The 26,512-nt window shown below is 39.2% G+C and overlaps 2 protein-coding genes across 20 annotated transcripts in view; one reads left to right on the top strand and one right to left on the bottom strand.

Moving 5' to 3' along the window:
- Window positions 1–13,114, top strand: part of FUBP1 (far upstream element binding protein 1) — a 34,024-nt gene extending 20,910 nt beyond the window's left edge. For 3 of the 5 annotated variants that reach the window (XM_059854081.1, XM_059854080.1, XM_059854079.1), the window contains one exon: window positions 12,170–13,114. In XM_059854081.1, the coding sequence (XP_059710064.1) occupies window positions 12,170–12,187 (18 nt within the window). In that variant the 3' untranslated portion in view covers window positions 12,188–13,114. Of the gene's footprint in view, window positions 1–679; window positions 2,316–12,169 lie in introns of those variants that run through there. The other 2 variants (XR_009487487.1, XR_009487486.1) reach the window with 1 other exon arrangement.
- Window positions 3,042–26,151, bottom strand: NEXN (nexilin F-actin binding protein). 15 transcript variants are annotated; one of them, XM_059854070.1, is made up of 14 exons: window positions 26,017–26,151; window positions 18,670–18,751; window positions 17,416–17,607; window positions 17,196–17,277; window positions 16,961–17,109; window positions 15,584–15,625; window positions 14,229–14,423; window positions 13,976–14,149; window positions 11,455–11,640; window positions 7,391–7,591; window positions 5,893–6,114; window positions 4,565–4,750; window positions 3,630–3,987; window positions 3,042–3,521 (listed from the first exon to the last, which is right to left on the bottom strand). In XM_059854070.1, the coding sequence occupies exons 2-14, from the start codon at window positions 18,694–18,696 to the stop codon at window positions 3,508–3,510; spliced, it is 2,028 nt and encodes a 675-aa protein (XP_059710053.1). In that variant the 5' UTR covers window positions 18,697–18,751; window positions 26,017–26,151; the 3' UTR covers window positions 3,042–3,507. The 15 variants fall into 15 exon arrangements, with proteins under 15 accessions (XP_059710053.1, XP_059710054.1, XP_059710052.1 ...); XM_059854071.1 differs by having other exon boundaries at window positions 18,670–18,747; window positions 26,017–26,041; XM_059854069.1 differs by lacking the exon at window positions 26,017–26,151 and adding an exon at window positions 25,459–25,592.
- Window positions 26,152–26,512: the final 361 nt, after the last annotated feature.

Raw genomic sequence — 26,512 nt, 5'->3', positions numbered from 1 at the left:
CTTTCTTTTTTTTTAGAAAAGATTATTAGATTGCAGTAATTGAACTTGATCAGAATAAGTAATTTTTGTTATTTTACCCAAATAGATAATTGTTGCAATTAAAGAATCAAAACCTTTAAAATGTGCAGGAATTGCTTTGGTTAGAAATGTCAACAGCCTTCACAAATGTTTTTTTTATAATAGGGCACTCTTCCCACTTAATCCATAAGACCTAAATGTAAAGAATGACTTCTTGTTGTTATCACTGAATTTGATAACTTGTCTTACAGTTATAGTGTGTTAGTGGAGTTTGCTTATTCATACTTGACATGGTAGGAAAAGAGATTTTGGAGTTTGAGATGAGTATGTTTTAACTGAAAAAGCATGAGCACCAGTTAACAGTATAGCAAATAATATTTTATCGCTATAGCAGTCAGTGTATGCTGTTTCTTGATATTTTTAACTGAATTGCTGAATATTTTGATAGTATAAAATGTTAAATGTCTTACAGATGGTCTGGTACAGGTTTTTATTCTGAGCTTTTGTTGTTGGTTTTTTTAGCTTAACATAAAGCAGCATCTGTTTGGTTTTTTTGTTCGTTATTCTGGTTCTAAAATGTGCTGCTCCTCTTTCAAAAGTCCTGCTTATCTGTACATCAAAGAAAAATATTCAAAAATACTGCCTTCATTTTCACACACAGTGCTGAAGATGCTGCAAGCACCAAATCATAGCTCATAGAATCAGGTCCTGAGATAGTTACTACCAGTAAAGAGGAATCCTTTGAGTGTATGCCATTGGTGAGCCGATGAGCATGGACCATAGAAGGGCTCCATGTAGAAGGTAAAATTGGCAAAAGCATAACAGATTTGAAATGTATCCCATACATAATGATATAGGGTATAATTTTTGTTTTGATCACTTTTCATTCTTTAAAGTATTCTTTGTTTGACCATTAATGTTCCATAATCTGTTAAAGTTTTTTAAACTGTGATTTAATAATATAAACCATCTATTTTACTTTATATTCTTCTAAACAGTCAAGCTGATTTTTGAACTGAATTAATAGTTGTGCTTCAGTTTCTCAAGCCACTTAGTATTTCATCTGTAGCTTAACATGTAACTTCATTTTTGACGTGAGAAGAGGGTAGGTGTGTACCATTTGGATTTTGATACTGTGGATTTAGTGTGGGGGTGAGTCATTCGTTCACTTCCTTTTTACATGGTACTTTTTCCTTCAACTGTTACTCCTGAAATATCTTGAACAGTCTTTCAGTTGCTAATTTAGCCTGTGGGAGGAGATAGAGAAGAAAAAGCCAGTGTATTGGGATGTTGCTAGTGTGTGGAAGGTGAGATGTTCTTCCGTGTAGCATTTGAGGTGTATTGGCTTCCAGCTTTCTCACTGCAGGGCTTACTGGCATGCTGGTTTGTGCAGAGCGTAGTGTTCCTTTTCTTTTTCAACTCTTGTCTCCAAACTCAGAGTTCCTGGGACAGCAGTAGGTTATTGGAGTTACTCCAGTAGCCAGAAAGATAACTGAACTTGCTTAGAAATGCAGTGAACTTGTCCACAAAGTGTCTTGAAATGTTTCCCGCTTACCCCACACATCACCGCTTAGTGTCCCACTATGAATGTGAAGGGTAAGAAAAGTTTTAAAAGCAAGCTTAATGTTCCAAGTAGGAAAAGAATTTTCATATCACTTTCTGCAGCCTATACTTTATTAGGACATTGAATAAAATACCAGGTGGATACTCTTTAGTGTGGCTTAATTTTAAGTCATCTGTTTGACTTGTCAGGCAGACAGGATCGTGATTCACTTGCACAGACTGTCTTGAAGTACTTCATCTTTATACTAGTGATATTTTATTGGATGGTAGAAACTGTTTCTCCCCATTTCTTTTCCAGAGTGATTCTTAAGTTTTCCATTGCATGCTAAAAGCTTTTCCATTTTGCTTTTTCTCTGGAAGTGGGGGGAGGAAGGGAGGACTGGGCTTTTCAGAAAGCAAACAATTGACAGGATTCCCTCTTCCCTAGTAATGGCTTATGAAACTCTTGTGTATGCACAAATATTTCTCTTGCGTGCATGTGAAATGCCTTTTCGTCCTGAGAAAAGTGTTCTCTGCAGAAACTACCCGTGTGTAAACAGAAGATTGGCTTTAAAAGGCAACTGTGATGGGAACAGTGTCTTAGGGAGATGCAGCTTGGACTTGAGGTAAATTGAATGCTTTACAAAAATGTGGTTTTGAGCTTGCATTGACATTGTATGTAATATGGGTACACATTAACTGTATAATGGTTTTTGTATGGTTTTTCTCAATAAATGTAAACTGATGAATAATAATAGCAATGGTTTTGTCTTTTTTATGCTCCTATTCCTGCCTTTGTTATTTTGAAGTAACAGCTTCAGAGCAAAATTATTCTATCAACCTGTACTTCCATGAATGAACATCACCCACAAAAAATGAAATGTTTCTGTGGTTATTAGAGTAAATACTAATTCAAAACACCATGCAGCTTGTTACCCTTTTTTAAGTGAGGCCATAGAGTGACTTGCAGCAGGTAAATGTAGAAGGAAAGCAGATTCAGCCACAGTACTATACACGAGTACTTTAAAATGTGACCTTTTTTTATAAAGTTACTCCTCCCCAAGCTTCATCTCAATGGTTCTGATGGATGTTAGCAGAGTGACATCAATGTTGATGTCAGGAGATCTTAGAGAAAAGTAGTACAGTAGCCTTAAAAAACAGTGTTTATAGATGTGACAGTAAACTTACTGCATTAAGATTGAGAAAATAGGCACTTCATGAAAATACTCTTCTTAAGGCTTTTTGTTTTACTAGTTTCAAATATGAGCCAATCGTAGCTGTCACCACCCGTTTCGGTGTCATTCGATCAATGAAAAAAATCATGAGTTTCACAAGCAAGAGTTGGTACTTTGAAGACTTCTACAAACCTAAAGGAGATTGTTTTTATTTGAGATTATCAGCTGCATAGGTTAATCAGAGCAGAACATTTTCAATGCAAGCCCATTTTAAAACAAAATAAGTTATGCTGCTTGAAGCAATGGTGAGCAGTTACGTCATCTTTTATTCTTTAAAAATAGTACACTTGGGTTTTTGAAAATCATCAGTAAGTATTTCCTGTGCCAGTTCAGTGCCTCTGGGATAAGGTAAAACAGCTGAAATATTCAGTGCTCATGCAGGGTACACCACAGATTTACACTGCTACACAAGTTCCAGATCGTGTATTCAGCTTTATTCTGTTACACAAGAGTTGGTCTTCAAATGCTGGAGCACTATGATAATTCAGTTTCCTTCAGCTGATCTTTCATACATTGATTTTTTTATTTTTAGCCTTTGATACTAGTTTTTGCATTGAGTAGGGAATTCTCACAATTCGAAGGGTACGTTCTTATCTGATGCAGGAATGACAAATGAATGCACATCCTTGCTTTCTTTAGTTGGCCCCATCAGAGAAAGAGATGATGCAGTAAGAGAGTTGAGGGGAAGAAAGATTCCAGCTAAAGTAGAGCATTAGTAGTCATCAGCTAGAAAACAGAAAAAGGGTTAAGAGAGACAGGAAGTTAGATTTTCATAACAGGAAAGATGCAGGAAGATGATCTGAGATATAAGCAAATTAAAATGCTAGCTCTTACTTTCAATGGTGAGAATACAGGTGCTAGCAGCTGAGCCTCTGTTGTTGACTGCTTTGCACATATATTCCCCTTCATCTTCTGGGAAGGTTTCTGGCAAGTAAAGGCAGTAGGTTTCTCCTCTTTCAATATATTGATAGTCCTCAGAGTCCTGCAACATTTCCCCTTCAAACCACCATGTAACTTCGGGTTTTGGTTCTCCAGTAATTTTAACTGTGAATCTCACTGGCTCGCCGTCAACAACTGATGTGTTTTTCAGTGACTTCTTGAACCAGGGAGCTCCAGATCGAGCTTGATCCTCATCTTCACAAGTAGAACCATTAATAATGCTTCCCTCTTCTTCTTCTTCCTCTTCCCTTTTCTGTTTTAAAATAAGTTGAATTTAAAGTAGCAATAGCACTATGACTGATAGTGACACATGTTTGATTACAAGTTACTGTATTCCTGAGAAGAGGAAATTCCACATCTGTCCTCAATACATAACAATGCACCCAATCTGGGTATGCCACAGGCAGTAAAATGCATTTTAATGAGGCTGGAATGTTGGTGTAAAATACAGGTATGAATGTCAATTCCATTTTCAGACTATTCACGGGATGTCACATACTCTGACATGGGATGTCAGCAGTGTCTCATACTCTTCTGCAAGTGTTCAGGTTGGATGGAGCTTTGAGCAGCCTGATCTAAAGGGAGGTGTCCCTGCCTACATCAGGGGAGTCAGAACTAGATGATTTTAAGGTCCCTTCAACCCAAACCATTCTTTGATTCCACGGAGAGTATGTGCAAACACCAAAAGCAATTTTATATTATTTCAGCAATTCCTAGCACCTGCTAAAATAAGCAAAACATTCCTTTTGTATCTGGTAGTGTTGCCTACAGTGGTAATTAGAAGCTAAGTTAAATGACACAACTGGACAATATTATTTTGCAATTTATACCTTCTGTAATGCTGCATCGATTTCTTTTTGTTCAAACTGCATGCGTAGTAATTTCTGTTCCTCAATCCTCCTCTGCTCCTCTTCTTCTCTGGCTCTTGCCATTTGCTCAAAACGAGCCTTCATGTTTACTTTGTGAGTAAATGGAGCCTCAGATTTCTTGGCTGGTATCACATCTACGTCGTCAGCCTTGGGAAATGAAACAATTATTAAAAACAGGGCTTAACTATTATTTATTATATATATGATAGCAAAACTAGTTTTGTGTTCCTAGAGGTTTTTTTAACTGAGCAGAGCCACACAGAGACCTCATTTTTTTCAGAAGTTTGAGTGTAGGGTGGGTTTTGTAATAGTTCATCCAAGGATAGGACAAGATTTTTGCAAAAGTAATTTCAAAAATTCTATGTAAAAAAATATTCCTAAAGTTTTATTCATATACAAGTTGAGTACTTCTTGGCAATTGTAAATCCTCACTGACCAGAGTACTTTGCCATGATGTTAGATTGGATTTAACACTAAAACAGTTGACCTTATGAAAACAATGAGTGTCAATCATTAAAATGTCACTTTGCCATGATGTTAGATTGGATTTAACACTAAAACAGTTGACCTTATGAAAACAATGAGTGTCAGTCATTAAATTAAAAGCTCACAAATAGGACAGGCTTTGAGCTGATGCAGAAGTGACTCCTGTGGACAAGAGCCAGAATGAGGCTCAGATCAGGCTTAGTACTGTTAAAGTTTTACATTTCTTCACAAAATTCACCCTGAGCTTACGGGTTACAGACCATTCTGTCACTGATAGCTCCATTTCTTGGGGTTACCCCTCTGAAAAACTGAAGGTTCTGGTCTGAAGTACAGATAAATAGGCACCCTCTTCTGCTCTACCCTGAGTAGTTAGTGTACATCACAGAGACTTGATCTTCAAATGGTATTGTTTGGATTTGGTAATTGAATTTTTTATTCAATTCATGTAGTGGAGAATGAATTAAGAATTCAGAAGGAGAAGCAGCTCAAGTGAGAAGTAATAGATAACTCTCAGATATGTTTTAAGCCCTCAGACTGGCAGGTTTCAGCTTAAAATGCTGAATTGTAGGGCTTTGAGCAGAAAAGCAGAAATCTGCTTGACCAAATCACCGATAATAAACTGGTGCTGTTTCTTTAAGGGATACTGAGGTGTGATATCCTTAAGCATCCAAAGGAGGGAAGGGGAAAGAAGGGAAAACCTGATTTTGGAACCGGCAAAATTTGATCAAAGCAGCAGCATTGTCCGCTCCTGGATCATTAGTGTGCTGGTTAAGTAGATCATTAACATACACAGTGCAACTTACCTCTTGAAATTTTTCAGCTTCCCTTTCTCTTATTTCTTCATCCATTGCTCTTCTCTTTGCTCGCTCTTCTTCAATCTTCTTCTGTATTTCTTCTTGAGAGAGTTGTCCTATTTTTTCAAACTTGCTTTTTAAGTTCTTTGCCTGAATAGAACCACTTCTTTTTAGCTTTATCAATTCTTCATACTCTTTGCTTAACTCAAAAGTTTCAGACTCTTCTTCCAGCTGTTCAGAAATGACAGAATGTGTAAGATGGAAAATGCCCTCATTATTTTTACTACCTATTCTCCCCCCAGATGGTGTAATTCAATGTATTACAGTTTTGTTATTTGAAATCAGTACAGAGACATTTCCCCTATAATTTTTTTTTCTTTGCTATATCATGATCAATGCATTTATCTCATATCTCAACCACATATAGATTTTAAAATACCTTGCTTGAATATGCCATTTGTTCAAGGGTTGCTGTCAATAAACTGTCCTTTTTGGATTCAGGAAACCAGACACAGACCAATACAAAAAACTTACCAGGAGTCCAAAATTCACCTATACTTGCTTTCAATAGGATATGAAGTAATCCTTTAAAATACAGCTATTTTGTTAAAAATAAAATACTGCCTTTTTTATCTTTTCCTAATTCAATGAAAAAGTAAATGACATTTCAAGATGTGACTGGAAAAGAAGCAAACCACATGGGAAGCTGTAATTGCTGATCTTTTTCTCTCTCCTTTCATGACCTCTGACTGGTTGTAAAGATGTACATGCATTTTAGCTGGATGTCCCTGTCTCTCCATGCTTCCCCAGGATTAGTTAAGAACATCACAAGCTAGAGCCTTTACTACTTGTTCAAGCTTTGCAACAAAAATAATACAATAATAAATTGATGTTGTTCTCTAAAATTCAAAAGGGAACAATAATTGCCACCCATAGCCACACTGAAGTGTAAAGTTCATCAATGTGATGTTTTAAACATTTGGGGTGTAAAGCAGATTTTGTGTGTGATTTTTAAAATCAACTGTGCCAGTTTTCAAACCCTTGATACACCAGTTAGAAAAAATTTGAGGCCACTGTATTTTTCTCATGTAGCACAGTATTTCTCTAAGGAAAAGCAAGAACTTTGCCCTTTCTTACTTCTGTTTTTGTCTTTTGGAAACTAGATATTTCCGTTCTCCCAAGATCATAAATATTATTCTAATCATTTTAGTAATAGTCCTGAATTTTCAGAAATTACTGCAAAACCAAATTACAAATTTGTAACTGTACTTACTTCTAAGGTGGCAGTGGATAAACACATTTTCCTGAGAGATTAGTGATAAAAAATGTCATATAAAATGTTACAAATAAGGTTTTCTATTTTTCTTTCCTTTCACATAATCTTGAATGTATTAACTTAAAACTTCTTTGAAATTAATTTTTCTTTCCAGTCTTAAACTTTTAGTAATGAAGTGATACATTTTATTTTTATTCAGAGCTTGCTTAACATATAGTTTGATGTACAAACCTCTCCCATTTCTTGTCTCAGCTGTTTAAATTCTTGCCTTTCCATTTCCAACTTTTGCCTACGCTCTTCTTCTGTGCGCCTCTTTTCTTCCTCCATTTTTTGTTTCAGCAACTCCTCAAAATTAATTTCCAGTTTACCAGGTACGAGAGATTCTTGAGAAAAGGTTTTAAACATTTCTGGTGATTCATCATCCAGTACCTGCTGGAAATTCAGAGCATTAATTATATCTGTGATGAAATCACAGCATTGTTCAGACACTTCTGGTACATAAAGATAAGTGACTACCTTGTCACATCTGCCCCAGCACAGACAGTGCACTGTGCCAATGTGGGCATTCCTCTAATGGTGTGGGAGGGAGTGCTTTGGGGGTTTGTATTTAACTTCAGTTACAACACTAAACTTTTATAATGAAGATTAGGTGGCTTTTTAAAATGCAGTATTTTCCCTCTGCAGGGGAGGATGCCCTCTAAATGCTCCTTTAGGACCTGAAGCGATTCATTCTTGTTTACTTCAGATAAAGTGTTTGTGTTTAAATGTCATTGCTCTTAATGCTGAAGTACATTTATCTGTAATCTTTCTCTTAAGCAAACTGAATTATATTTGTGTTCTAAAGCAGTATTAGTATTCCCAGTGAGGATAACTGAACAGAACATTCAGAAGAAGCTCCTCTTTTTGCACAATTTGTTTATGTTAAGCTATATGGCTAGTTTATTGATTTACACAGCCACTAGCAAGGGTTTCCTCCTTTCCCTGTCCCTGTCTGGCTTCAGAGCAGGGTTAGGCCTGGTTGGCATTAGGAGCAGCTGGTCTATCTTTTAGACTAATTTTTAAGATAGTAGAGCCTAGGAAAGGCAGTTTTCATTATTTCCAAAGCAGCAAGTGCAAGAACTAATGTTTTATCAGACTGAATTTGTTGAAGTACTAAAATATGAAGCTGAACACTACAAAAGCAGCAGCAGTGACAGTGAGTTATACAGGAATTTTAATCTAAGTTTATGAATAAGAATATATGTGCATGTAACTATATAAACTTACTAACAGAGATTGTCTCAACAGGAATGTTCTGTAGGTAAAGGTGAGGTGAGGTCAGGCATTACTGGTCAGGTACTGAGCTGGAGGGTGATGTGGCTTTTGGCACTGTTTAATCAGCACAGGTTTGAAAAGCCTTGTGGCAAATATGGGAGAGCTCAATGTCCCCTAAATTGTAGGCACTTCCAACAACAGTAATCAGTCAAATGATATAAATAATTAAAGGAGTGCCTTTGGCACTACTTCTATTTATTGCTGCTTACTGCCTCTGTAACCCACACCTTTTTCTGCTGTTGGTGTTATCTTGGTTCATACCACGCTCTTGACCTACTTTGCCCATATCCTCTTTATTTGCCACAGCTCTTTCAGTAGTTTTTTTTCGCCCAATCCCACTCAAATTTTGCTATTCACTACAGATTTTACTCAGATCTTCCCTCTAAGCTCACCACCACCATTTCTTCTAGTCTTCATTTGTTTTGTGTAATATGAGCATATTTGTTGAAATTGTAGTATAGAGAAGTGAAGTCAAAAATGAAAGCTGTGAACTCTTTCCTATAGTGAAAACTGCCCCACAGTTTTTAGAGGCTACTCAAAATTAAATTACCAAAGCAACATGAAAGTCTCTTGCTTGTGGTGCATTAGTTCATAAGCTCATCACTTCAAGAAGATACTGAACCTAAGTGACCATGAGAAGCATCAATTCAGAATTTGCCCTCAACAATTCAAAAGCTGTGCATGCACTAGCAGCTGTCTCTGTATTTCCAACTTACTAAGTTATGAAAAGACAGCCACCTTCTCCCTGGTTAAAAACCACAAAGATTTAGCTGAGCTGTGTGATGCACAAAACCTCTGTGGTTAGTTCAGTAAATATTTTAGCCTTATTTTGTGAAATTAGGCCATACTTCTTCTTTTCTGCAAAGTGGAAATGGTTGGTAGTGAGAAACATTCCTGTAACAATGATGGTTTGCAGCATAGTCAACAGGAAAAGTTTTTTTTTTTTGGGTTTTTGTGTTTTGGGGGTTTTTGTGATAAGACAGGGGAGTTTTTTTTGCAGTCTCTACCAGAAAAAAAAATGATGGGGGTGAAAAACAACTGCTTCAGTGTAGTGATCACACTGATGCTGGAGAGCATGGAAATAGCACAAGGAAGTGTGAAATAGGGAGATCCAAAACGAGGTGGCATTTGTGTATTCCAGCCACAATACTACCATTTCTACCACTTCCAAAACTAAATTAAAATGAATGAACATTAAAAAGTTCCTGGAATAACAGTTTAATGTTCATTTTTACTGTTTTTGAAAGGCAGTAAATATTGAAAATATTTTTAAACATTTTAGGACCTATCTTTACTGCTGCTACATTTTGTAGCAGTGGGAAATAAGGAAAACAGAGGGTTATATTCTGTTAATAGTAGAAAATGTAGTATTCATATTCATGATGCTACTTAACAGAGAACTTTCAAGTGCATAAGTGCTAAAAATATATTTCAGGGTTTTTTTTCATTACAGACCACTTTCACTGTCTGCAAGTAGAGCAGTCACAGCCACTGTGCTGCACTGATGGATTACACCCTGTTTTGAGGTTTTTCTTGCCTGGACCCTTGAGTTTAGGTTCTTGCTACACTGAGGCCAAAAAAGAGAGTTTCTGAAGAAAGCAGAAAAAAACCAGAAGCAGCACATACTTTCTGTGCTTCCTTTAGTTGTCTACTGCCTTTTCATAAAAAGTCTCCAGTAGCATTCTTTTGTTGGATTGAGGGTATTTTTAAGCAGTTTTAGGTTTTGTTTTCTGTCTTTGGAGATACAGATAGACACTATTTTTCAGTACAGTATCAAATATAAATTCACATTGTAGCTTCTCTAGGTAGTCTTTCTGCACAGGTCTTTGGCCCAATTTCCAGGCAGAGGGAGCCCTGCTGGCAGTATCAGTACTCATAAAAAGTTTTCATTTCTCTCCCAAGTATTGCTTTGAGTGATTAAGAAAATGTTACCGGGCACACAGTTGGCCTTTCCCAATTCAGCCACAGAGGATGTAGGAAGGTGCTACCAGATGCCTGGGTTATTCCACAGTTCTAGACTGGCAGGTCCTGCCCTCCCTTTTGAAACAAACACTACTTCATTCTAGTTTATATCTGTGTAATTTAATGTTGTATTTCCTGATATCCACCAATAAGTAACTGGCTTATACCCAAAAGCCTGCTGAGTCTTGAAGTGGTTGGAATAAATATGAAGACCACAGTGAAAAGCTCTCTGGCCACTTTTTTTTTCTTTTTAATATAAATAGTAGTTGTCAACCTCTGAAATCGGGCATCTTTCTGTGCTTTCAGGTAGTGTATGTCAGCCCTAAGCCCCTGAAAATTTCTCTCCAGTTTAATCCTAACTCAAATTTTAGAAGTCCTTGCATATGACAGAAATCTGTGTTAGTCAAGGGAAGATAGTATTACAAAGTGTTCTTAATGGTGAACACAACAAGTTATTTTTTGTTTTTCCCTGAACAAGCATTAAAACATCAAGTAGAAGAGCTCAACCTTTTAATTTTTTCTCCCTGAAGAGCCACAGATGACTGGAAGATACATACTTGCAGTGAGCCTTTTTCTACTATGTCATTTATTGTGCTTTAGTAGTAAGAGATGATTGGTGGACACCCTGTAGAGGTAGGGGAATAAACTTGGAGCTGTAAAAGAAATTGCTCTTCCCAAAAAAAAACAAAACAATTAACCCTCCTTGTGGAAACATTTTGCTTCCCAAGTATGTTGCATCTAGTGTAACAACATCCACTGTATATGATACCTGGTTTTGACTAAATTATCTGAAATCCTCTCTAGGCTGGCTGTGAGGAGGGATTGTTCTCTGATGATTTTTGGTAAATGAACTTGACTAGTTTACCCCATTACCTTATAATAAATACTAAGGTGAACTAATTAATGAAGGAGTTGAAACATGTATATTCCTAACTTTATTTAAAAGTTTTCCCCAGAGTTTCTTTCCAGATTGGGATTTAGGTAAAAATTAAATTCTGAGCTAAACCAAAATGCCATACCATGTTCTTCCTTGCTTCAGCAAATGCTCTTTTCTCCTCTTCTATGCGTCGTCGTGCATCCTCTTCTGCTTTCCTCTTTTCCTCTTCTCTCCTCTGTCTTTCTATCTCCTCAAAACTGAGTCTGAGTTTACCAGGGCGGAATTCTTTAACAGCATTTTCAGATTCTTCATCGCCACCTTCATTTATCTTGAGAGAACAGGGAGAGGAAAATGTAGACAGCACTTACCCAACCAAGAAAAAATATTCTTTATAGCAAATAAATACTCCATTCCTTTCTGATCTTTTATACGTACTGTTTTCTCTTTGGGGGAAAAAATTGCATCAAGACTTAGGTTCCTGTGAGAATCATTTTAATCTGTGTTCTAGCCAGGGGAGCGAGAAAAGAAATTTTCAGTATCCTACACATAGCTTTTATAATTTTTGAAAATGTGTTGAGTGTGTAATTCAAAGAACAATGTGTTACCAGGAAGAGACTGAACAGTTAAGTACATACTTTATGGTCTCATTGTTGGATCATTTACCGTAAATCACTCTCTATTCTCTTTTTTTACATCATTTTCATAGATGTTTATACCATCAAGTCTTTTTGTTTGTATAGAAATTGCTTTCATCAGTGCACCACTTAAAGAAATGCTGTACAGTCTTATAGCAAAATTGAATCAGTTAGCATTTTGCTATTATTCCAGACTGAGATTTTTGTTTATTTTATTTTTAGACATTTAATCATCACTGAAGAAAAGGAATTGAGATACTCTGATCTCCTCACTATAGCTTCTCTCCAGTGAACACTTACATGCTAAGAGAAGCCTGTGGTATGCAAGCTGCAATCAAGAACCCCTTTCAGAGGACATCCCAGAGTACTTTATCTGTTCATGGAAGAACTGACTGGGAGCTGTCAGAGTACTGATAATCCAGATCTCTATACTGTGAGCAGCCCTGGGACTGGTATGTGGGACAGCCCATTAAGGGAATTCGAGAAATCTTTATTTGAAAATTGTAAGGGAAAAAAAAATTGAGAATTTAAGGAAATTAACTGCTGAATTCTTAAGAAAAATGTTTACTTCAAATTTTGGCAACCACTGGTCAGCAGGTACAGCTTCATGTTAAAAAATTTATTTTGATGTGGGGAATTTGTAAATTATTTCATATTACTTGATAAATAAATGCATAAGCATAAGGAATGGAGATGTGAACTAATTTTCAGTTAGAACACCTAAGTGACTTCATGGAGTTCACTCTCCTTCAGTTTTTTCACTCTTCTCCTTCACTAGAATCCCTTGCCCCAAACAAAAAAGAAAAAAGTGCATTATTGACATAATGGCAAGGTTATTGGTGTGAAACAACAGCAGTTTATTGGAGGTGGAGATGAAAAATAAACAACAATTTGGGTATCTGCCTAAACCTAGAACTCTCTCAATATGGACCAGTTGGGAATTTGTGTGTTTCAGCTTTCTAGAAGTTCTGTGTTGTTGGTTTTGTTTAAGTTTGTTTCTGTAGAATATAAATGTCCTGAATGTTTTTGAAATATAATCAAAATGGTGATCTAGAGCTGTTTTTCTGAGACTGTTCATGCATAATTATACTCTGTTAAAGCTAGCAAATTCCTATAAATAATATTTTCCACGTTTTTATGGAAGATTAAAATTTCATTTCTTGTTAATCTTGTTTGTATGTGAATTTTGTATGCGAATTAAGAAAGTCATAATGATCATGATTATACAGGAGAAAAGTATTCAAGTACAGAACTTTAAAAATGCTATTGGAAATGGAATATAGAAAAATAAGGAAATACAGAACTAAACTATCTGCTTATCTTAGGTTAATACTAAGTTATGACTCCTTCAGTATGATAAAAGAACAAACTATAGTGAGCTCTGTTTATAGCTGATCTAACTCTGACTTATGATAAAGAACACCTATGGAGGCAGTTTTCCAAGTAATACAAAACAGGATCTGTGGGCTGCATTTCTGACAATTTGGGGGACTTTCTCTAGTAATTTATAGTATGTTGTTGTTTATGTCAGTACATAAAAAAGAGCTGATCTGTTTGTTTTGGGGTTTTTTTGCCTTCATGAGAGGAGAGTTGTAATTGATGTATATTTCTATCACATTTACAAATAAATATGGGGATAAGAAACAGCATTCTGTTACTAGGGAATGGGAATGTTTGCATCAAATACCAGTTACTGAACCATCTGCAGCACTACTTCAGAAGAAAACAGACAGCCACTCATCTTCTTGAAGGCTTGCAGCTTAAGATACTACAAAGTGTAGATTAAAAAATCGACTAAGTTGCCGACAAAATCAAGGCACTTGTTATTTTTTGGTTTACTAAAAGAATGTCTAAAGCATTATGCCAGTGTGGTTACTAAGTTAGAGCCAAGGTCAAAAATGTCTTTCAAAAACTCATTTCCAGACTCTTAACAGCTTGAAATAAAGATAAGGAATAAGAAAAGAGAAGAATCCCATACAGGAAAAAATGTGCAAATTGTGTACCACCACGAACAAAATGTTTGATTACCATTCTCTGCCTGGCTTCTTCAAAGGCACGCTTTTCCTCTTCCAAACGCTGCCTTGCTTCTTCCTCAGCTTGCCGCCTTTGGTTCTCCTGTCTTTGTCTTTCCAGTTCTTCAAATGTGACTTTCAGCTTACCAGGAGACAGAGGGTCTTGAGTTTCACTGTTTTCATTTTCAACCTGTGTAAGAATTATGAAACAGTTGTATCTTAAGCCAATAAATATCTTTTATGTAGGTATTTTTGGATGACTGGTTTACCTGGACAAATGAAAGGCACTTGGGTTCCTTAAGGAGTTGGTTTTGTTGCTCATCTTTTAGCTTCATTTCTTCATCCTGTGTCTTTCTTTGTTCTGCTCTCTCCTCTCCTGTGTTCTCAGAGATTATTTTCATCTTCCCAGATGTCCTGGTGCTTTTTACAGGCACTACTGTAACTAGCAGTGAATCATCCCCTTCCTGTCCAAAAAGATATTTATTACATTTTCATGAAATTTGACTTCTAGGTGGACTCATTTCTTAATGAACCTGCTGTTTAACGTGTGTGCGCCAAAGCTTCCAAAAGATTTACTTGTATTGAATATTACCCACAAGAATAAAGCCACTACTTTTCTTCTAATATCTGAAGAGTATCAAGAGCTGAATTATAGTTTAAACATAACGACTGGGAAACTCCTTAATTTCTTTATAGATTTTCATTAACTGTTAGCCATAAAAACTCAAGGTTTGGGAAAGAACAGGTGGAATTTTGAATAGACAACAATTATAACCACACTCTACTTCCAGTTTTATATTTATTATGTAAATGATAATAAACTGCAGCTGGAATAAGCCAATAGCTTGACACAGAAATAGGTAATATGTAATTTCTCATATGTAATTTGTCAGGTACAGTAATTGTTTCTTGAAGGATGTTGCTGCTTCAACTCTCTATTTACAACTTATTTGCCAAAATATAATTTACCCATATTTTTCCTTCCTGTTGAATAAGTTAAAACTGATGAATCTGCAGGTTTAGTTTTCTCTTTCCAAAACTGTAGTAGGAGTGTGATTTTCTTGTGTTAGTGAAAGACAATAGGACCTTTGGGCCCAGCTTTTTGAAATGAAACATTTATTTGCAAGACTTAAAATCAAAACCCGTATGGTATATTAGTAAAAAAAATAACAAAGTTAACTGAGTGAGGTGTTCAAACATCTGTATATTGTCAGAATCCCCCTTTAATTTCAAGTTTAAGGCAAAGAGCTTTAAAGATAATTCTTTGCAAAGCCAGAGGACTTAAAAGTATCCCTAAAATATATATATATATATATATATATATATATATTAGGAAAAGAATTCCTAATATATATAAAATAATTCTGGTAGCTTTGAATATTTACATTTTAGATGTTCTTAACTAACCACAAAGTATTTATAGTGCAGGCTCTGTTTCAGACTTCAATATATTGACTCCAAGTATAGAGATAGTTCCATATACATTAAAAATTTGTCATCTCCTTGGTTGAACTTTAATTAGATGTTTCTGTGCTGTTTTCTAAGTTTTCCCAACCCAAATTACAATAATAAAACAAAGTGAATAAAAATGTAGGTGAACATTTCTTTAAAAAAATCTGATTACCTCAGCTGCTGATTCAGTTCCCGTATTGTTAAAGTCATCAATCTATTAAATGAGAATTTCATATGATTACATTAATTTGGCTCTTTGCCTTAGAGTTGCAAACATAGAACTGGAAATTCTTTTTGTATCAGTGATACGTATGTAGCACACAAATTCACAGAGGTGGAAAGGACCGAGGCTCTGTTGGAATACTTCAGATAGGTCAGCTTGTCGAGGAAGAGGTAACAAGACATAAAACATCCCACACAAAGTCTGCTAAAGCATTCTCAACACCGTGCTGAACCAAGAACACTACTTGAGATGTCCATTCTTCATTTAAACATTCCAGAATTGTGTAAATAAAAATTTAAAAAAAAACCTAAAGCGAAGTCATTGACCATTTCTGATTCAAGTGACATTGTCTTCCCCCTCAGCTTCTGAAAAAAGCCTAATGCTGTGCTTGCTTCCTATGTTGTGCCTATGTTATGGCCTGACACACTTTTTAAAATTCTACATGTAAGTACGTCTGCCTTTCAGGGGAGAATATGCTAGATACAATGCCAATTAAAAGTACAGTTTTAACAATGTTAGAAGTTCTAATAGAAAAGTCTATCCAATAACTGACTTTTCCTATAGCACTGCTTTTCATTTCTTACACAAATTCAAACCTAAATGAAGTACTACTATCATTTGGTTAAATAGAAATTTGCATATGTTTTTAGTCTACTATTTAAATGCTTACTCTCACTGCAGTATTTGCAGCACTGAAGAAAACTTGCAAAAGGAATTAAGTTTGATATCCTACAAAAGACAGAATTTGCTTTATTGGCATTGATAAAAGTGGAGTCTGTTCATATATTTTATTTATATATATATATATACATATATATATATGCAATGATGAGTCACAAAATGGCAAAGGAATAAAACATGATCTTCGTGATTTATTATTTTTACTGCATTAGTGTTGTCTCATTTTTACCTGCCACTGGCATTTTCTTACTGCTTCTTGCGTGCCTTATTTCATGTATCACTGAGCTCTATCCACTAACTTACAAGGAAACGTTGTCTAAAGAGTTTATAAAATACAAGAAACATTTTCAAATTAGTTTAGTAAACTTATATGCATAAGACACCAAAATTTGTGCCTGGTTTCTAACAGGTTTATGCCTGCCCAGTTTCACCTGCAACTCAACTTTGGAGCGTACAAGAAAATTGTAACTGTAAAGAAATGAAGACTGTCTGAACATTTTATCTCACTTCCACCCCACTGAGCATCTCCCATGTAAATCTCTACGATGAGAAATCTTAAGATCAAATCTTTCTGATCAATACAAAATGTTTTTCTTCTTTATTGTTTACGATTACATCCTGACTGTTGTGATCAGATAAACATACCTCCTGTGCCTTTTTTGCCAGTTCTCTTTGAATTTTTCTTTTCTCAATCATATCTTGTTCAATTCTGCGCTTTCTCTCTTCTTCCGTTCTTTTTCTTTCTTCTTCTTGCCTTTGCTTCTCCATTTCTGCAAACTTGCCTTTAACAGTTCCTGTGGATATGAAATGCACAGCTCAGCAATTCCATCTAACACTCACCCAGGGAATTCTGTGGCCTCTAAAGTCAGGCCTCTCTTACCTATGAGCTTTGGAACATAACCCTTTTCTGTTTTAGATAGTTTGGTGTCATCATCTTCATCAGATCCAAGCAGTTCTTTCATCTAGTTGATGAAACACAGAAAGTAAACTGTCTTTATAATTTAAATGAAATTCCAGTATTATTGTCTTCAAATAATGTGAATAGATTATCAAATATAATATTAAATATTATAACACAAAATATTAGCAAAGAAAATAACCTCCTGCTTTCTCCTGTTCCATTCTCTCTCTCTAACATATTGTTCTTTTCTTCTTTGCTTTTCATCTCTAGATCTCCTTTGATTTCTTTCTTCCCTTGCTTTCTGCATAGCTTCAAATTTATCCTTTACATCACCCTTGTGAAGCTTGGGCACATAGGACTTTTGGACGGGTTTAGATGAAGAAAGCAGAATCTTGGTGAAGATATAGAAGAAATGAAGATAAGAAAAAGAAAGGTGAAACAGATGGACAGAAATATTCTGATAGATTGGATTAGAAAGAATGTAAGAACATAAAACAGAAGTGCAATTGAGATTATGAACTTCGTGCCATGAGCCATCATCAGTTAAGCATCATTGTATTTGTTCATAAGTAGTCATAAATACTAAAATATCCAAAACAACATTCAGCATTATATTAACCTATTAAATTAGATACAGATTTCTATTGTTGCTTTCAATCTTAAGCTGTCACCAAAGAGACTCTCTGCCCCTAACATTTAAAAGAGATAAAAAGACATAGATACATAATACAATACAAGAGCTTTTCTGCAACACTTCAACAGCTATCTATTTTTTAAATAAACAGTAGTATTTCTTAATTTAAAACTTGCAATATGCTTACTTTTTCAATATCTAGAAAAATCCCAGAGCCCAGAGATTTTATGTTACGAAGTGCAAAGATCACTGGACCATCAGGGCTCTAATGCTGATACAGCAAATGGACACTTCTTTGCCAGTGATTACTCTGTGGGTGTCCAAACACCAAAGGTTCCCACTTTTAGAACTACTGTGAAGTTTTTTTCTTTTTACAGTGATGACAACAGGAATGTTCTCAATAAAGCAATACTATGAAAACTGGCTAAAAACATGCTTTGTTTCATATTTTCCCACCTACACCTGAAGTTTTAGTTCCTGCTACTCAGTAAGTCTATGTAGAAGAGGAAATACTTTAAGTAGCCTAATATATTTACATTTTAGCATCAGATGTAAATGTTGCCCAGAATTTTGCCACCAACATTTAAACCTTTTCCATATTTCACCCTCCTCCTTCACGTTTCTCTAATAAGAACATAATTCACAGATTCCATCAAATCTTAAGCTACACAACAAATCCCCTTTCACTGTCTAAAAATAATGGCAATACCAGCAGACTTCCAGTATAATTGTCTTTTATAATTATTTGTAATTAATACTTTTGCAAGCATCAGTTGTAAATTATTACATTGCCTCGATTACTTTAAAATTGGTACATACCTCAGTTTTCTGTGCAATGTCATTCATGGTTACTGTATTGTGCTCTGCACCTGGTATGTTTAAGATGGCTTTCAGTTTCTACCTAAAAGAAACAGTTGTAGTTACATTCTTTTCTTTTCCTTTTAAATGATGCTTTAACCATCTTCCTGTAAATAAGTTTGCATAGGCTGAAATTGATGTATCACAATTTCACTTGGTCCGCTGGGGCTTTTGCAGACATGAATAGATTCTAAGTATGCCACAGTAATTAAAAGAACAAGCTTATGATTCACTATTCATGCCCATAACTCCTCTACATAGTCCTAGATATTGGGTTCTAATTTCCATTTTAAAAAAACAAACAACTCGGAGCCAACTTCTGGCTGCCCGTGCTGCTCGCTGCCAAGCTGCTGTTCCCGGTGCTCGTCCCGCGGCTCCGGGTCCCGCCCGGCCCGAGCCGTGAGCGGCGCTGCGGGAGCTCGGGCCAGCAGCCCCCCCTCCCCGAGCCGCTGCTTTGCCTTTGTGGGCTGCCGGAGGAGAGATGGGCTGGGGGAGCCCCTGCTGCCATCTCCGGCCCTTCACCCAGCACACGGGTACAAAGTAATGCTGTCCCTTCTCCTAGGGCTGTTCTCCAGGGAAAAGTAGTGGCAAAAACTATGAAATGGGATAGGTAAGCCACATAAAGATAAAGCATTTGTATAATTTAGCTGTGCTCTGGAAATTACAAAGAATTTTTTAGAAGAAAATTGTTAAAAATTTTAAAGTACAGTGTATACTAGGAAGCTAACAGAAAGGCACTTTCTCTTCTTTTTCTCTTCTTTTCAGCTTCAGGTCTATCACAGCTCATAGGAGGAAGGAAATCATGATGTGACTCCAGTGCTACTGCTATCTGTATTGTATTTATCCTCTGAGTCCCAGGAAAGCCTAAACTCAGTGTGCCAAACATGGTGCAAATAAGAGCCTCAAAGATTTTAAGCAAAAATGCTGGAAAAGCAGCTTATCACTGGAAGAGGCTTCTTACTTGTGGTTTAGAGGAGCTGAAGTCAGGGGTTTTCATGATACGGAAAGTTAACCTCTTATTTTTCAAATTGTCTAAGTGTTAATTGCAAACAGATTATAAACACAGAAATATTTATGTACTTTTGAAAATAATTAATATTAAGAGTAGTTTTCATGTAAACTCTTCAAAAATACACCAAAATCACCAATGCTCGCTGGCACTGCTGTAGCTGCACGAAAGGAATGGGATTCTTAGAGATCCTGGGATGTTTTCCCCAATGGAAGCAGTCACAACATATGAAACAAGAGCATTTAGCTACCAGTGCTTGCCCTGATTTACAAATTCTAAACTCTTCAAATTTGGCTTCAATAGAGATGTTCTGGAGAGCACTTGGTGTTCCCTTTCCACCAGTTAGTAGGGAAAGTCACACCACCCCCACCCCACTCCTTCATTTGTAGACTGATAAGAATCCAAGGCATTTCAGTTTCTCACTCGTGAACTCATGAACAAATCATCACTCTGTGGCAGTTCCTACTGAGATTGTTTCAGGTCAGCAGTAGCATGTTCCAGTGTGTGGAGTCTAGAAAGGCAGATAATTGCATCAGCACCCTGTAGCCTCGGGGTCTCCATAGGCTTTGCCATCCATTTGTACACTGTGCAGGATTTGCATGTCTCTGTAAGCTTTAGCTGACTTCTCTGCATGTAAGTAAAATCCCCACATATATATATGTGATCAGTATAATCTTTAAACTACTTCAAATCTTTTAACTTCCTTATTTCTCTAAGCAGGTCTTAGAGAAAGTTCTCTGTTCTCTTCTCTTGCCACTCTGCTCATTTAATGGCTCCTTCCCCACTTGGGGCTGGCAACCTTTAGCCTTTAGCTTAACATACAGCAGCTGACTCAAAGCTTTACTGCAGGAAGCCATCAGAAAACAATGTCATGAATTGGTGCAATCCTTGCACTGAAGGAACAGAGACCTTTTACCCTTGACATGGTGCTGGAGCAGAGAAGACTCAAAGATAATCTGTCACAAGAAATTCCGTCTCACCTCAACAGCTCAAGGTAAGGTTACCACTAACCTTGACCACAGCAAAGTACCCCCATGGCTTCATCTTAAAGTCATTTTAAAACTGACTATTCCAAAGTCTGGTTTATTGTGTGCAATTAATTGTAAGAAGAAGATGATGTTTCTGAGTCAAGACTTTGTCTTGAGCCTTTCCAATAGCTCCAATTACCTGAACCTCTTGACAGTGGGATAACAAATCTGAAATTTTCCTTAGAAGTGCGAATGTTGGAAGAAATTTTCTTTGCAAATTCCTGCTGTCTGAATTTCCAAAATAGTGCCAGTCCAACAGGTTGGGGGCCTTCAAGATGGCAGATATGTTTCTGCCATTTGGAATACTGCCATATCTGCTATTACTTTAGGCTACTTTCCAGTTCATTGGCATGACTAACTCTAAGATGTTTGAAGGTTAGCCAGCTGGCTCTAAGGCATTTTGCCTCTGCAAGTCATCCTACCTCCACCTCTGATGCTAAAAGATATTGATATAAAGCACCAGCACACTGCTAAACATGATATCACCCATATGTGCACTTCCATCCCTCTTCATGGCCAATAAACCTTGAGCAGGATGAGCAGCTGGACCCTGCCTCAGGCACCCCTCAGGGCAGATGAGTAATTTCCAATAAAGACAATCAAAATATTGAACAAAAAAATAGGCACTCCTTGAGTTTTGGGTTGGGTCTGTGAGGCAGTGACCATGACTTCAGGAACAATCACTGCAGACAGAACCTCCTTTGCATCTGCCTCAGCATCAGGAGAGGCTCACAGTCAATGAATTGGTGCTGAGAAAACCCCAGTGGCTACATCAGGAAGTCCTGACACCTACAAATCGTGGAAGAACAGTACCTTCCTCATTTGCCAATAGCTTTGCAGAAGTATGCAGTAATAGATTTTCCAACCCAAGAAACCTTGACCTACTAATTCCCTTTTGAGATGAACTAGTTATATTAAATCATCCATTTATATGTATGTATTCTTGTTTTGTATTTTCCCAGAGTTCACCTAATAAAAGCAATTCTTATTTTTTGAGGCAACACGAGCCTGCCTGTTTAGTTCCTTACTTCAGAAACTGTTTATCCTATTACAAAGCTGTCCAATCTTAATATTCAGTCTCATCTTTTCTTTCCCAAGATCAACATACCTCAGCAGAAGCTTTAAGAGCTCCTCATTGAAGCTTCCCACTCAAATTAAAAAAAAAAAAATCCCAGATGATAATTTCGAACATAACTGTGATCAAAAAACAAGTTCAGCTTGTCTCCCTTTGCTGTCCCAGTCTCATCACTCCAGCATTCACCTGAAAATACTGTAATTTTTCTTCTCTCCACATCTTATCTTTCCTACAATTAAATGACATATCTTTGATAAAGTTAGTCTGGTGTTAGGAGCTTTACACTGAAAGTACCAGACTGCAGAGTCCCTTTGAAAGGTCCACTCCTCAAGAAAAATTTTACCTGCACCCAGGGATCGTTGGTCCTAGCTCTGGAACTGGAAAAAATAGAAAATGCCACTTAACTTGACTGGCTGTAATGCAGAGAGAGCGAAAAGTTCAAGTGAAAATTTAATACAAATTTCCAATGATACATAGGAAACCAGGCAACAGATTAGAAATGTTCTGTAAAAAATAAATTACTGCTTTCAAACATCTTACTCATTTACTGTAAATGGACAAGCAATCAGCCCAGATATGCCTTGATCTGTTATGATCACAGCACTTTTTCAACTTTTCATGCAGCCTCCCTAAAATCCTACTTTGGGCAAAAAAAGTCAAAAAAGAAAACCATTAAGGGGACACAGAAAGATTTTGGGACTTGTGAGCCATCAAACTATCTCCTTAAATTTAATTAATTTCCATTTCTGAAAGCAGGTCATAGTCCTTAATTGATGAAAAAAAAAGTTGTGCAACTTTAACCAGATTAAAAAATAAAAAAAAACTTTCCATAAATAATAAAATTCTCTTTCTTTTCAAACAATCTTGTTTTTCAGGGGCTTGATAAACATCTTCACAGACACAAAAAATACCATAATTTCCCTGAACCAAACAGCACTCTTTACAATAGGAGTATGAAGTCAGGACTTTAAAAAAAGGTCCAGTTCCTCTGTGATTTCTCCTTTCAAAGGGCCCCCTGATCTCCTACTGGGTACTGTGAGTTATAAATAAGCCCTTCATGGCACGGTCTAAGTTACGTTTACCATCTGTCTCCTCTTTGTGATCTACTTGCAGGGAAGTCTCCATTATATAAGAAAACCAAACTGTGAGAGTTGGAAACTCTCTGCTTCCAGCCAAAGCACCGAGCAGAGGCAAACACAGTCCACAGCACTGAAATATTTAATAAAATATTAAACAGAACTGGACAGAGGGGGGGAAATGCTCATCATTTATGTCTTGCCTGTAACTGCTCTGGAATGACACTACCAGTTGTTGTACCAAATTACACATACTGAAGTAGATACTAAAATTATCGTGCACAGGGGAAGATCCTGCCAGTGGAGCTGGCATCAACCATCAGCTCCACTGAAGCCAGTGAGTTATGACAATTAGTACCAGCTGTCTAAACTTCTCATTTTGTATAAATACAAAATGCAAAACTACTTCCACTCACTGTTAATTCCTTCATAATTAAAGACCAGATGCTTACCAACAAGTGACCCAGATAATTTTACAATCTTTTCCTCGGCCTTTGAATTTTTCCCACTTCAACATTTATTGAGAGTCTTATTTTGCTGTAGAATACTCCAGAGAGGGTGTTATTTATAAAAACATGCGTATTGTAAAGGATGCCTATGTTTTATACAGCTGTAAACACTCCTAAAGCAGCAGTGACATTCAGCCCAACTGTTAAAAATTGTAATCACCTTTCTCTGCACAAAGGTCTGTTGATCCCTTACTCTCTTCTACTGTTATGGGGTACACAGGCCCCAGAGCAAACATAGTGGGGGCTCAGAGACTGCTATAGTAGTGGGGAAGTCCTGCTGGGATCTTCTGGCCCATTATTTCATGTTCCATAGTATTTGCTGATCCTAATGGAAGTGACAGTAAATTGTGAACTGAGGTCCCCAAGAGAAAAACCAGGAGATTTTGCCCATTGCCACAGTTCCTCCATTCCCTGCTGTGTCACGGCAGCTGAAGATGAACCATGTGCTCTTTTGACTCCAATGACAGGACTTCAGAGACCAAGGTAACACAAATGCTGGCCGTGAGGTGCTATTGCAATTTGTATCTTCCCTGCTGACAGGACACAGCCTTTCTGCCTCCTCTCAGAAATGCTCTTGGCCAGCTCAGACTGAAGCAGGGGTGGTCACCCACAGTGGCCATGGCCTGAGCTCTGCCTCTGCCCCAAAGAAGAGGTCTCCAGGGCTCCCTACAGACACTCTGCTGCTTCCCCTTGAGCAGCCCTACCCCACTGCTGGTGCTGATGCCTGTAAAAAGCTGCATCATGTGTACCACCTCCATCTGAGCAGGCACAGCTGCCTTCAGTGCACAGCAAGGGTCACTCCATTGCCTCCTGCACCGCCCTCCCAATGCCCTGAGCTTTCCCACTGCCTCCCCTCAGCCAGCTTGACCATGGCATTGGTTCTCCTTAAAGGAGTTTCAAAGCTGGATAACCACATCAATGCTTGCCTGGCTTCTTTCACTGAGAAAACTACTAATCTAATACATTCCAAATGCAGTCAGACAAAGTATTCCTTACTAATGTCTTAAGCCGTCTATCCAGCTCTTGTATTTCACCAGACTGTGCTTTCTACACAGATCAGTCATATTCTCATACTTCTGCATGCTCCTTAAATGATACAGCTGGCCCTCCTATAGGACTAATTATAATTCATACCTTTGTTTAATTGGACAATTTTCTAGGAGGTCTAATGTCTCTTAAGACCTGAGATCTAAGATTAAGAGTACAGTGTTTTCTACCATGCAACTATTTGCTGATTAATTCTTGAAATTCTAACATACTTCATTAAACATGATTTTTTCGATATTTGTCAGCTTAAAAGAAGTCCTTATTTACCTAAAACAAACGGGATAACAACTAATTTGCAACCTGTCACAGAAACTAAATATTTTCTTCCAAGCCACTCTGTTTCACAGCCATCACTTCAGAGTGAAGCAGAACCAATGGACGCATCCAGTATGCCCTCGTTGCTGAAGACCCAGCAACAAAACTGAACTCCTCCGCGCGTAGAGACACGCGGCTTCTGAAAATCGGGGATTTAGGGGATTTTCAGCTAACTTTTATGAACGGCACATCACTCACCGCGGGTCCCTCACGGCAGGGCGGGACGGCCCTCCCGGGCTCCGCGTCCCGTCCCCCGGGCCGCCTCACGGGGCCGGGCGGGCAGAGCCCCGCGCACGGCAGCGCCTTCGGTTAAACCGCTGCGGCCGCGCCCGCCCCGGCCCCGCGCCCTCAGGGCCCCGCTCGGCGCTGCCGGCCCCGCTCCCGCACGGCTGCGGCCGCACCGCCCCCGGGCCCTCCCCGCCGCGGCCGCCGTGCGAAGGGGCTGATGCCCCGCAGCCCTGCGGGCTGTGCTCGGACCGGCGGCCAGCGGGGCGGAGAGGCTCTCGGCAGCGAGGGGAGACGGCGCTCCCGCTGCGGCTCCGGCCGAGGGGCGCCGCGGGCAGCGGGCCGGGCGGGCAGCCCCAGCCCCGCCGCACGCCGGAGCAGCGGGGCCGGCTGCGGGCGGCGCGGAGGGGAGCGGGGCGGGGGGGCCGGGCCGCGCTGTGCCCCGCGGCGGCGGAGCCGCTCTTACCTGTGCGCTGCCCGCGCTGCGGCTCGGGGCGCTCCGGCGGCGGGCGGGCTGCGCTGCCGAGCGCCCCTTGGCTGCGGCCGCCGCTCCGCCGCTGCAACTTTCCATAAAAGTCGCGACGCGCGCCCGGCGCCCGCATTCCAGGCGAGCCCCACGCCGCGGCAGCTGGCCCGGCCCGGCTCGGCTCGTCCCCGGCCCTGCGGCTCGGCGCGCCGTGCCCGGCCCCTCGCTTGCCGCGCGGGGGGCGCAGCCAGCCAGCCCCCCTCCCCGCAGGCAGCAGCCCGGCCAACAGGCTAATTTTGGGCTGGAAGCAGCACCGAGCTATAAATAACCGGGGCGGCGAGGCCGCCGCTCAGCTGCGCGTCCCTGGCCGTGCCGGCCCTGCCGCAGGGCAGCGGGCGAGCGGCGGGCGGGGGCTCCGCGGGCCGGGCCGGCGGGACGCACCGGGATCCACCGCCCGCTTTCGCCATTCCCGCGCTGGTCCCGAGCAGCGCGGCTTCTCCCGGCCCGTCCCGGTACCGGCGGGGTTGTGCCGGCCCGCCCCGGGTCAGCCCCACTCACCACCGCCGCTGCAGCCCCGGCTCCGCATGCAGGGAGCGCTCCGCTGCTCCGGCTCTGCCGGCCCGCGGGGTTTTATACCTACGGCGGTCCGGACCCGGGTCGGTTAATGGCACATGGAGAGCGATCAACTAATAATAGTAATGTGACAGTTCGCTGATGGAGCGGGGAGGAATCTCCCTAGTGCCAGACTGCGAGAGGCAGAGCGCGGTGGCTCAAAGCAGCGCCAGTCGCTGGGAACTTTACAAAGCAGAAACGTGATTTTATTACATCTGAACACATTCCTTTGCCTGCTTGAAGATGACTTTTTTCCTACGTGTTCAGTTGCAAGGTTTCCAGTGCAGAACTTTCTTCTTCCTATCTCCCTTGTATTGTGTCTGCCGGACTTGAGCCCAACTTTCAGCTGGGTTATCAGCATTAGGACAATAACCACATGACCTTAGGCCGTGCAGATCTGAACAACGGCCATCAAAGCTCAAACACGAAAGGCGTTTGCCTT

The sequence above is a fragment of the Haemorhous mexicanus genome, chromosome 9 (genome assembly GCF_027477595.1).
Source record: "Haemorhous mexicanus isolate bHaeMex1 chromosome 9, bHaeMex1.pri, whole genome shotgun sequence".
Taxonomy (NCBI): domain Eukaryota; kingdom Metazoa; phylum Chordata; class Aves; order Passeriformes; family Fringillidae; genus Haemorhous; species Haemorhous mexicanus.
This window is presented reverse-complemented; position numbering and strand designations above follow the sequence as displayed.

What these genes read in the sequence shown, in the direction of transcription:
- NEXN (XM_059854063.1), bottom strand. Translation starts at nt 25,563, where the DNA reads ATGGAAAGTTGCAGCGGCGGAGCGGCGGCCGCAGCCAAGGGGCGCTCG. An exon ending in TTATGTTCCAAAGCTCATAG is followed by an intron (nt 17,110 to 17,195) that starts GTAAGAGAGGCC and finishes TCATATCCACAG; the next exon opens with GAACTGTTAAAGGCAAGTTT. An exon ending in CTGAAGCAAGGAAGAACATG is followed by an intron (nt 7,592 to 11,454) that starts GTATGGCATTTT and finishes CTGAATTTCCAG; the next exon opens with CAGGTACTGGATGATGAATC.